The sequence below is a fragment of the Pelophylax lessonae genome, assembly GCF_965119305.1.
Source record: "Pelophylax lessonae genome assembly, chromosome: 13".
NCBI classification, from domain to species: Eukaryota; Metazoa; Chordata; class Amphibia; order Anura; family Ranidae; genus Pelophylax; species Pelophylax lessonae.
The window spans coordinates 171,761,539-171,774,341 of NC_138780.1; the positions used below are offsets into that span (position 1 = coordinate 171,761,539).

The 12,803-nt window shown below is 43.1% G+C and overlaps 1 protein-coding gene across 1 annotated transcript in view; it reads right to left on the bottom strand.

Moving 5' to 3' along the window:
- CDKL1 (cyclin dependent kinase like 1) overlaps window positions 1-12,803 on the bottom strand; it is a 115,719-nt gene that overhangs the window by 73,451 nt on the left and 29,465 nt on the right. Inside the window, exon 2 of the mRNA XM_082242693.1 lies at window positions 1,757-2,019. Coding sequence (XP_082098819.1) covers window positions 1,757-1,924 — 168 coding nt within the window. The 5' untranslated portion in view covers window positions 1,925-2,019. The remainder of the gene's footprint in view (window positions 1-1,756; window positions 2,020-12,803) is intronic.

Sequence of the window (12,803 nt, forward strand, 5' to 3'; positions counted from 1 at the left end):
CTCAAAGGGTCAGTTGTATCTGTAAGACTATGTATTCAGAGTTCAGGAATGTGCTACCTACAGAGTGCAGAGATCAGGAGTGCGCTACCTACAGAGTGCAGAGATCAGAAGTGTGCTACGTACAGAGTGCAGAGATCAGAAGTGCGCTACGTACAGAGTGCAGAGATCAGGAGTGCGCTACGTACAGAGTGCAGAGATCAGGAGTGCGCTACGTACAGAGTGCAGAGATCAGAAGTGCGCTACGTACAGAGTGCAGAGATCAGGAGTGCGCTACATACAGAGTGCAGAGATCAGGAGTGCGCTACGTACAGAGTGCAGAGATCAGGAGTGCGCTACGTACAGAGTGCAGAGATCAGAAGTGCGCTACGTACAGAGTGCAGAGATCAGGAGTGCGCTACATACAGAGTGCAGAGATCAGGAGTGCGCTACGTACAGAGTGCAGAGATCAGAAGTGCGCTACGTACAGAGTGCAGAGATCAGAAGTGCGCTACGTACAGAGTGCAGAGATCAGGAGTGCGCTACACACAGAGTGCAAAGATCAGGAGTGCGCTACGTACAGAGTGCAGACATCAGGAGTGCGCTACGTACAGAGTGCAGAGATCAGAAGTGCGCTACGTACAGAGTGCAGAGATCAGGAGTGCGCTACATACAGAGTGCAGAGATCAGGAGTGCGCTACGTACAGAGTGCAGAGATCAGGAGTGCGCTACGTACAGAGTGCAGAGATCAGGAGTGCGCTACGTACAGAGTGCAGAGATCAGGAGTGCGCTACGTACAGAGTGCAGAGATCAGGAGTGCGCTACGTACAGAGTGCAGAGATCAGGAGTGCCCTACCTACAGAGTGCAGAGTTCACGAGTGTGCTACGTACAGAGTGAAGAGTTAGGAAGTGCGCTTCATACAGAGTGCAGAGTTAAGAATTGTGCTGTGTACTTGCAGGAAGATCATCTGTCACCGCCATAAGTGCAAGCAGGGCAAGCAGGTATATGTGAGAGCCGTGTGCCGCCAAAAGGAAAGCTGTCCTTGTAAACACAGAAAAATACCAGCATTTAAAACAGCCAAACTTGGTGTTTTGAATGCTTTTAAGTGCAGATCTTTTAGACCCCAGATCCCTCCCCAAGAGTACCTGTGAAGTAATAAAAAAAAAAAAAAAAAAAAAATTTTTTTTAAATGTACGAAAATATCAGCCGATACAGATACTTGATGACCAAAATATCGGTATCAGCAATAAAAAATGATATCGGTCGATCACTGAATTGCACTGCAAAGAATCACATGCGATTTGAATGGGACCGCGGTGCGATTCATGTCCGAATCGCAATCCGTTTCCTGCACCGCTCCTGTGTGAACCCAGGCTTATCATAGGGATTTTAGCCTGGGTTGACACAGGAGCGGTTGGGAAACTGCATGCAATTCGGGCAAGAATCGCACCGCAATCCTGTTCAAATCACGTGATTCTTTGCAGTGCGATTTGAGCCCATTTTGTTAGGGCTCAAATCGCATTGCAAAGGTATCTGTACTAGGTATCGCCGAGTACTTGACCGAAAGTATCAGTACGCGTTGATAAAAATACGGGATTGGGATATAGATATATATACATATACACACACACACACATATATATATTTACATACATACATATACACACATACACTATATATATATATATATATATATATATATATAGTGTACTGTTTGCAGTGAAATCAGAAATCTAAAGATTCTAACCAGCAATACATATCAGAAGAACTCTCAGGTACCTTAAGCATGCGGATCTCACGCAGAGCGATCTTCTTGATCACCGGGTCATCTTCGGATTCTAAGAACTTCTTCACGGCCACAATCTGCCCCGTGTCTCTGTTTCTGCATTTGAAGACAATTCCATAGGAACCTTCACCGATTTTACCAATTTTCTCATACTTCTCCATGAAGACAGAACCGGAAAACCTTATTTGGATCCTCTCTGACTTGGTCCCCTGTAGGTCCTCAGTACGGGTGTCTCTTGAGTGTCTCTGGATGGCACCTGGAAACAGAACAAAGCAGCGCGTTGGTGTACAATGCATTGAATAGCAGAGCACAGATAGAGAGAGGCCTTGATACAACAAGATAATTTATGTCACAGGAACGCTATTCACTGAAGAGGCCTGTAAGCCATTGTCCCACTCAAGAAAAGTTAGGGAGGGAGAAACCATCCCGAAAGTCATTGAACTTTGGGAGAACTATTAACCTCCAACTGTTCCAATGAAAGAGGATTCAACTATAGAAATAATGAGACCGAGTTCTACGTTTAAGTGACATTCATGTTCAATAGTCTAAAAAATATTCTGCGCTAGGCGATGTAAATGCCAATAATCAATGAATACCACACTAAGTGATAATGTGAATAATCAGTATGATTGACAGCTGCACTCACTTTATTGCACATACCAATATTAGCAAAACACTAAGGAAAAAAATGCTGCCAATAGAGATGCACCAAAATTTCGGCTGCAGAAACATATTGGCCAAAATGTTTCATAGATCATGTGACATCAAAAACGTAACAGGTGCGTTAATGATGCGTTCTTGCTGCGTTTTCAATGCATTTCAATAGAGAGGTGCGAAATGCAGCAAGCAGGAATTTTAACACCACAACGGAAGCGCAACAGACCAGTGTGACATACATAGAATTTAAAGGGATACATTTTTCTTGAGCTTTTCTTGCGCTAAGGTGCCTTCCTATTAATTTAAATTGAGGATATTAATAAAAAGTCAAATATAATACACATATATATAAAAAAAAAAAAAAAAAATTAAAACTGCCATTTTCGGTTTTGGTTTTCAGTTTTCATCCTGCATTTTTGGTTTTGAGGCCAAAATTTGCATTTGGCGCACCTCTAGTGCATAATGGAATAAACTGCTAAAAAAGGAAGATCTAATTCATGCAAATATATAAAGTGCAAAGTGCTTCATGTCATTTGGTTTAGATGATTAAATTATATTCATATCATTAACCACCAATTGCTTGCTTGCAAAGTGCAATGTGCCACAAATAAAAGTGAAATCAGTCCCAATGTCCATAGAAGAATAAATTGTACAAGAACGTTGAACATGCACGGCCAGCCTTATTTTCACAACAGTAGGATTACAAGCATTCAGTAAAAACAGCATCTGGTGCTCTGGCGTCGCTATCTCCTTCCACCTGATATACAGTATGTTTCGTCTTAGGAGACGTGATCACTGGGGCAATCGGGATATACAATATTAAATTGGGAATAGATGTTCAATACAATTTGTATTTTGGCTCATTATGGTATTTTGTATGTTAATGTGTTTTGAATTATGACAGCCCATTCCTTTTTATTGGGCTGGCAACACACAGCAACTCATATTCATGCACCATTTTTTTCACAATGCAGTGCACCACAATGCTCATATGGGTGACATCTGTGTGTTGCACTAAAACCTGTGTGTGATGGTGGATGCCAACCTTCTGCAGACATTTTTACTGATAAAGTAATTTGCCTGGTTTACACTTACAAAAGTCAAAGCATGACAAATTATCAGCCCCTGATATTTACGGACATTTGTAAAAGTCCCTGATTTTTACAAACTGTCATTAAATTTACTGATGTTGGCAACCAAGGGAGGGGGGGGGGGGGGTCGGGGGAGAAGAGGATTGCAATCTTAAAAAATGATGCGTTCTCAATGCATTTCAATGGGGAGGTACAAAATGTAAATTACAAATTAAGTGTGTACAAAATAAGGTTTAGGAGAGCAACACAGGGACAGCTGATCATCACTGTGTAACATGGTTACATGCAACTCTTGCTTTTTCCTGGGTTGAAGATTTAGGTACAGTTTGTAACTTTTTTTGGAGACATCCCAAAAAAAAAAAAGAAGAAAAAAAAAAAAAACACACCATAGGGAATGTCTTCAAGCTAGCAGGAGGAAAGTTCAAAACTAACCTTAGTAGGTAATATTTTATTGAAAATGAGTAGTTAAAGTGTTACTAAACCCACAACAGAAAATCAGTTTACATTTGCAGTAAATCATGCTTGTTACACTCACTGTGCAACCTAAGGGGTTCATTCTCTGCACTGTGTAAAAAGGCTGTTTGATCCTGTCTTCTCTGATCCTCCCCCTTCTTCCACAGTCCCCAATTCATCTGCTGATAGAACAGAGCCTTGGGGCACTCTGCTCATGCCCATTTTGGTGTGTATTGCTAGAGAGCTAGTTTTTTTTTTTTTTTTTTGGGGAGGGTGCATGTGATTGGAGCAGGGCCAATCAGCACCACCCAGACAGAAAGTCAGGGGTTACGCAGCCTCATAAAACAGTCAGAGGAGAATAAAAGCTCCTCCTACAAGCTTTAACCAGTGCTCAGCTGGACACTGAAAGAAATCACAAGACTGCTATATACTGCTGATGAGAAAATGTAATTGGCAGTTTATATTTACTAAAACAATTGCATTTCCATGTTCTGTGTACTGTGGGAGACCAGATATAATGCATGCAGGCTCCTGGGTTTAGTAAAACTTTAATGCTTGAAACAAACTTCTGTAGAGGTAAATGAGTCAGTCTACAGAAAGACAATTTAAACATGCTTGGGACACACATAGATCTATACCAGCCATTCTCAACCAGGGTTCTGTGAGAGGTTGCTAGGGGTTCCTTAAGCTGTGGGCCTATTGACCTCCCATTTGAAGGTGCCTGCATAGTTCTGGGGTCAAGGCCACCTGGCAGAGGCAGGGGCATAACGCCAGTGATAATTTTTTGTTCTCTGTAAGGGTGGCATTCTGATTCACTATTGTATTGGGGGGGGGGGGGGAGGGGGGCATTTCTCCCACTGACCACTAATGGATTGATTTTAGCAAGGGTTCCCCAAGACCTGAAAACATTTTCAAGGATTCCTCTGGGGTAAAAAGGTTGGTCTATACTGAGACAAAGGTAAAAATAAAGAAATAACATGGGCAGACTTGATGGCCCACTTGGTCATTTTTTCTGTAACTCTATGTTTCTAGGTCATGCACCGCACTTAGCTGCTTGCGTAACCATGCGTTGCAGCAACACATGGTAAAACATGCTTTAATGCAACGCAATAGTCATTGGGCTTCATTTCCAAACTTCTATCCTATGTATACGTAAGAGTCCGGCTACAATTGCTAGTTTCAACATTTCATGTTGAATGACTTTCAGCCACTTCTTGTCAACAGGCACCCACTCCAGATTCTGCTGGACCTCACCGCTTGAGTGACTTCCCAATGGCCACAATGGCAGATCACACCTGAGCAAGGTGCGTCAGCACAGCCGTTTATTTCCTCCTTTAGGAGCATTTGTAAAAGGGTGACAAAGCAAGTGAGCAACTGAGATAAAGAGACAGTGTGTTGTCACTCTCAAAACAGGAAGTGCATGAACCTTGACTTTGGCTCCTTTTACACGAACGATCCAATCAGATCCGCCTGTCAGTTTTTTAGGCGGATCTGATTGGATCCTCCAGGCATCCCTATGGGGCAGCGGATGTCAGCGGAGACATGTCCGCTGCCATCCGCATCCGATCCTGTCCGTGAAATCCGGACGGATGGAAACCCTATTTTCCATTCCTCCAGGGGATCGGATGAGATTGGATGAGAGCGGACAGGCGGGCCACTGTCATCCGATTCCCCCATAGAGAGCAGCGGGGCTCTGACACCTCTGTCATCCGCCTGCTCAGGGGGGATCAACGGTTCGATCCCGGCTGAGCAGAGAACGATCCACACCGCACAGCGGACCGTGTGAAAGGACCCTGGTATTATTTTTAAGAATGCTGTGGATTTCAAAAAAAAAAAACACCACCTTTGAAATTACAATATTTTAGGGATTGGGTTGAGGTTTACTTTAAAGCACTTTGTATGGTGTAAGTTCTGGCTCACTCACTGATGCGATGCGGGAACCCTGCGAAACCACTGCGCATCGTTCCCAGTTCCCGGATCGCACCCAACTCGCAGGCAGTTCACACTGCCATATGCGAACTGCTGGGAGCGTCAATACAAGGTTAATGACACCCCCAGATTAGTTTGCATATCGCAGTGCGAACTGTCACTTCGGACAGGAATCGGATCCCATAGGTGTGAACACCCATGCAAACCGATTCTGGTGCAGACAAAAAAAAAAAAAAAAAGGGTCCTGCGCAGCATTCGTCCGAATGCAATGCAAATTCAGCCATACAATCTGTATGGCTGAATTTGCATTGCACAGGCATTGCATGAGCAGTGCGGTGCGAATCACATGCGATGTCTGACATCACAATAATATGAACTGGCACTAAATAGGCTTCAGATGCCGCCTTTGGATTTCATGGTTACTTTCACTGGGGCAGACCTTCAACATATACAGTAGGATCTCTTTCTCTTGAGTTATTGGCACGCTGTCAAAGTGTGAAGTTGAGGTGTAATTTAATGCTGCAGAACAAACGCAGGCCTTGAGAGTGAAGCAAACGGCAGACCACCTGACTCCAGCCGAGCCATTAGCTGCTCTATCGCTGGTGAACCGATACATCACGACTTTGTACCATGAGCTTCCAGTTTCCCCTGTCACTTTCTTTTTTTATTTCAATTTCTTTTGTATTTTAATCTGGGTTGGACACACTGTGAGGCCGTCAGTCACGGTAAATGAAATATGAACACAAAGTATTTCTGCGGTTTTGCAGGTGAAACAAAATACCAGAAGTACAAGGTCAGTGTACACACTAAAAATGATGTCATTAAATGATCCGACATTGAATCATGTCTACAGGACACTTCTGACTTCTATAGAAGCGGAAGAGGAAAATAATTTAATAAAGTCAAGCTGTCATCTGAGGAGAAAACGCTTTTCCTATGAATATTGCTGTCTGTCAATGGAACAATTGGCATAATTCAAACACTTTCATTCCTGGTTCTTAGAAAACTATAATCACCTGCACCAAATCTAAACTACAGTATAATCACCCCACACACAAACTGCTTACATGAATAAATCACATACAGGAAATATTCATAGTACATTATTTGGCCAGTAGAATGTGGACAACCATCCAAAATTAGTTCAGGTGTTACCAGTGAAGGGTAATGCCAGGTCATTCAGACAATTGTGCCCTTCCTGCCTTGTAGTAAAAGTCTGGTGAAGTTTGGATCCAAAACCATGCCTGCTTAATAGTTGAGGTTGAATATAGACAATAGTCCATCCAGTTCAACCTGTGTAGGTGTGTGTGGCCGTAATCATCTATCACGAAAAAAGAAAAAAGGAAGAAGAAAGAAGAAGAACCGAGGGCAAAAGAGCAGAAGAGCAGACAGCAAAAGAGCAGAAGACCAGGAGAGGGAGAAGACCAGAGCAGAGAAGAACAGATGAAGATTTTTAATAAACTTTCCAAAACGTCTCCTGTCGTCATGTAAATACACTGCATTTTATGGGGTGAATGGGTAGGGGTACAGTGTACCCCATACCCATTCACATAGGGAGGGGTTCCGGGATCTGGGGGGCCCCCTTGTTAAAGGGGGCTGCCAGATTCCGATGAGCCCCCTGCCCGCAGACCCCCACAACCACCGGCCAGAGTTGTGGGGATGAGGCCCTTATCCTCATTAACATGGGGGCAAGGTGCTTTGGGGTGGGGGGTGCAGAGCTCCCCCTGCCCCAAAGCACCAACACTACTGCTTGCTGCGTAACCCCTGACGCTCACTCGTCCCCTCCCCCTTCCTGCCCTACCGGGCTGCGTGCTCAGATAAGGGTCTGGTATGGATTTTGTGGGGGACCTCACGCCGAGGGGGGCGTGCGGCTACCCTCAAATTCCATACCAGACCCGAAGGGCCTGGTTTGGAACCTGGGGGGGACCCCCACGCAGTTTTTTGCCCATTTATGGCGTGGAGTTCCCCCTCAAGATTCTCGCGCCGCAAGTCGGATCATCCTGATCCGACTTGCGGTGCGACTTCCATTCAAATCAATAGGCTCCCATAGGGAACCATTGCTTTTGAATGGAGGCAGAAAAAACACTGCTAAAAGCAACGTGGCCAAACGTGCAATAACGCAAATGACAAAAGCTACTGAAAGCACGTTTAACAGCTGCTTTTTCCCGGCGTCAGAACTGGCTCTGCAGCACGTTTTTTCTAACGTCCCGTGTACATGGAGCCTTAGGCAGCTGCAGCCTGACATTGCCTAGTCTATCCTCTACTAAGACTCCCAGATCTTTCTCCATTTTTGATTCCCCCAAAGGTTCCCAGCCTAAAGTGTATTGTGCTTTTAGGTTTTTAGTCCCCAAGTGCAAAACCTTACACTTCTGCACATTAAACCACATTTGCCCGTAGTTGCCTACTCCGTTATTTTGTCCAGGCCGTTCTGTAGTATATCTGCCTCATGCTGTGAAGTTATTGCCCTGGCCAATTTTGTGTCATCTGCAAAAACTGATATTGAGCCAATAATCCCGTCCTCAATGCTTATGAATAAATTGAACAAGGTTGGTCCCAGGACTGAGCCTTGGGGGACCCCACTTAACACCCCAGACCAGTCTGAGTATGCGCTGTTTATTACTACCTTGCTATTTATAAACTTGCTGGACGATTATGACTTAGAAGGGTGTGCCAAAGAGGCAATGACTCGGTCCTTTTTTCTAGCTCGCAAATTGATTATGATACATGGGAAATAAGAGGACCCTCTCTCCTACTGTAAGGGAATGGATCAACAATGTAGGCAATACGCTCAGAATGGAGAAAATAATCAACGTAGGGGTAACGCATACAAGTTGGGGGAGATTGTGGGGACCATGGCTGGATACACCTGGGCCCCAGGAAGACGTCATCTGTGACGACACACGTAGGGAGGGCGTGCTGACGTCACCACGGTTTACCCGGAAGTCGGGCGGCGGCGTTCTACGGAACGGATTGTGTATAGCGCTATTGATTCTTCTGATATGTGAGTTTACTACCTTGTTTTTGAATAAATTGTTCGTGCATAGTACACTATTGTGGCCCCCCTTTCTCTTGCATATCCTCATGGGTATACTGAGCTCTGGATGAGATTGGCTGCATATGGTGTTCGGCGGACATCGCGGTTCTCTTCAGATTGTGTGGACCGTCTTGAGAGAGGCACTACGTCATCTGTAGTATCCATTGATGCCTTCACCTTAAGTTGGATGCTGTTATTAATTTGTGATCTGGTAAGCGCTTAGCGTATTTCTAGCATGTCACACTGACAGCGGAGGAAGTCACAATTTATGGTGGTGGATTCCTTTCCTGCACCCAGCACCCTGCACTGGATCTTTGTTGTCTATTTGGACATTTCGTTCATTACCCACTTGGCACTTTTGCATTAATTTATTGGGACATTTATTATTTATTTATTGATTATTTGTTCACACAATTATTATTAGATCATTTGTATTTGTTTGTTAGCTTGATTCATAATCAACTTCTCAAATTAGCGCGGCTATTCCTTGCAACTGTTATAAATGTGTCTGGACGGTATAAATAAAACGTAGCTTTTTCTATCTTATGTATTGCAATATTGCTGTTCCCGTGGCATGTTATATTGACTTGGGTTGTATGTATTTTGTATATGCTTTCGGTTTTTTATTCTCAAATAAAAAGTTTATTCCTTGGATTTAAAAAAAAAAAAAAAAAGTCTGGTGAAGGCATTTTTCTCTACCAGCATGACCGTGTCCATGTGTATAAATCCAGCTCCATAAAGACATGATTTGAGGAGTTTGGTGTGGAGGAACTCAAGTGGCCTGCACAGAGCTCTGACCTCAATCCTACTTAATACTTTGGGGATGATTTGGAACACCAACTGTAAGTCAAGTATTCTCATCTAACATCAGTACCCGACTTCACAAAATGGGCACAAATTCCAGAAGACATCCACAGAAATCCTTCTCATCCAACATTAGTACCTAACCCCACAGATTCTCTTTTGGATAAATGAACACATTTTCCCCCAGACACACTTTATTTCATCCGTTGTATGGCTAACTGAAGGATTTCCCCATTTGTGAACAATTTCCTTCTTATGAGGCTCTTTTTTTTCCCTTCTCTTTTTATTAAACCTCCTATTTAAGGCTTTTTTTAGTGTACAAAGAATATACAAAGCTAGACAGGTGGCACACAGAGTTGAGTAGGTGCACATAACAAAGGCCTGCATAGGCGTATATAGAGGCGTATATAGAACATAAAAGATATAAAACAAAAGACAAATTTAATACAAAACAGCATAGTAATGAAGAAACAGCATACGCTATGTCTTCAGGATGGGTTAAGGATAGCAGCCAACGTATTTAAATTCTGAGCTGGAAAGTGTACCAAAGCCTGAACCAGAAATAGCAAAAGTATCCGAAACAGGGTCTGTCAGTCACCTCTATAGACTGCGTGGGAGTCCATTTATAGAAGGAAGGGAAAGAAAAAAAAAAAAAAATGGTGGTAGGGGGGTTTGAGGAACAATTGTACCTCCAGGTTCACGTTACAGTGGACCCTCCTGATGCCCCACGCGAGTGCCCAGAGAGGGGGCAATCTTGCACTATCTCTGATCTAGGCAGCCGAGACAGAATAAGCTCAAATCTTAAAGTGATATTATAGTTTTTTTTTTTTTTTTAATAAAAATAATAAAACATATCCTCATCAGCTCTGTGCAATGGTTTTGCACAGAGCAGCCCCAATCCTCCACTTCTGACTCCTCCCCCTTGACCAGTGCCCCCAAACAGCAATCCGCCTGCTATGAGGGTATTGGTGCGTGCTCACTCCCAAGCCCTGCTCTATGCCTCCAATGAAGATAGCGAGACCCGAGACAGCCAAGGCTCCCGTGCACATCGCTGGATCGTGAGGGGGCTCAAGTGAGTATTAGGGGGACTGTGGGGGGGGGGGGGAGCAGCACACTGAAGGTTTATTACCTCCATGCATAGAATGCATGAAGTTAAACAAAAAAACAGCAGCCTTTACAACCACTTTAACAGTACAGAAGGGAGGCTGGGTGACTGCAGTGAAATACACAGCACCCTCTTGTGGCTAAACTAAGTCTCTATTTTAACTACAATGACAATTTAAATCTGCAAGCATATCAAAATGTAAACATTACAATCAAAATAAATTACGGTAACAAAACATTTTCATACTTTATTATTAGGAGGAAATTACTGATGAGGTCTCTGGTCTAGTAAATGGACAGGCTGCATTCTTAGTGATGTCATTTGTTTATCATAGATAGGCTGCATACTTTGTGGGGTCAGTGGCCTAGAATGGACAGGCTGCATATTTAGTTATGTCATCGGTCACTAGTAAAAAGAAAGGCTGCATTAGTCAATAGTTTCATCAGCCTCTAGCAAATGGAAAGACTGCATAGTCTGCAATGTCAACGGCCTCCATTAATAGACCGGGTGCTGGTATGTTCTGGATTAACGACGATTTATGTTATACCTGTATGATAACCTGAGAGCGTTGTCGCTCTCCTTGCTTTGTACTTTATGTTATCCCTAATAAAAAGATTGAAATTTAATAGACAGGCTGCATTCAAAAAGTCTTTAAAGGTGCCCTTAAATATAAGGAGGGTGGTCGGTATCCTATCGACAAACAGATAAATGATTATTCATTAAGTGCCATTGAGGCAGATATACAGTACAGTATTCTGTCCAGTTCTGGTCCCCAGTCCTCAGGAGGGATGTGTTGAAGCTGGAGAGAGTCAAGAAAAGGGCAACTAAACGAATTAGGGGATTGGAGGACCTTAATTATGAAGAGCGTCTACAATCGCTTAATTTATTCTCCCTGGAGAAGAGACGCCTTAGAGGGGACATGATAGCAATTTATAAATACCTCAATGGTGATCTCAGCATAGAAAAAAGGGTATTCAGTCGCAAGGATTGCATGAGGACTTGAGGACATACAATGCGATTAGAGGAGAAGCGTTTTGACCTCAGGCAAAGCAGGGGGTTTTTTACTGTTAGGGCTACAAGATTGTGGAATTCTCTACCACAAGAGGTGGTTTCTGTGGGAAGTATGGTGGCTTTCAAAAGACTCTTAGACGTATATCTCAAGGATCAGAACATCAAGGGGTATGAGAGATGATTACAGCCACACACACCTACACAGGTTGAGCTGGATGGACTATTGTCTTTATTCAACCTCAACTACTATGTAACTATGTAACTATGTAACCTTCGTACTCCCTCCAACGAAAGAAACAAAATGCAGAAGGATTATGCTTCTGAATGGAAATGCAATGCGTGCAATTGTTCTAAAAACCTGCTGTAACAAAACAACCTTTGAGACATTTTCTGATGCATGCTAGAAAGTAAATATAAAATTGTAATATAAATAGAATTGCTCTCCTTGTCAAAAGATAAAGCCAAATACATAAAGCAAACAAGTGTTAACTTTTTTTTACCCCAGTCATTTGTATTACTGAATTTTGCATATTGTCCGGAATAATAAAAAAAAAAATAAATAAAAAAAATAAAAATAAAAAAAAAAAAAAGAAGCAGATCATTTAAGTAAACTTTAGGTCTCGTATTTTTATTTATTAGACAAAATAAAATAAGACTCATAACATACAAAGAAAGTGCATGAAACAAAAATCAGTAAGAGCCGGTTCACACTGAGGCGACACGACTTCGGCGCGACTTGCAGGGACTTCACATAATGGAAGTCTATGCAAGTCGCTCCGAGGTCGCCCAAAGTAGTACAGGACCCGTTTTCTAAGTCGGAGCGACTTGTGTCGCTCCTATTAGAACAGGTCCTGTACTTCTCAATGGACCGCGACTGACCGCAACTTGTCAGGCTGACAAGTCGCCTGACAAGTTGCGGCAGTGTGAATGGGCTCTTTTAATCATGACTAGAGGCG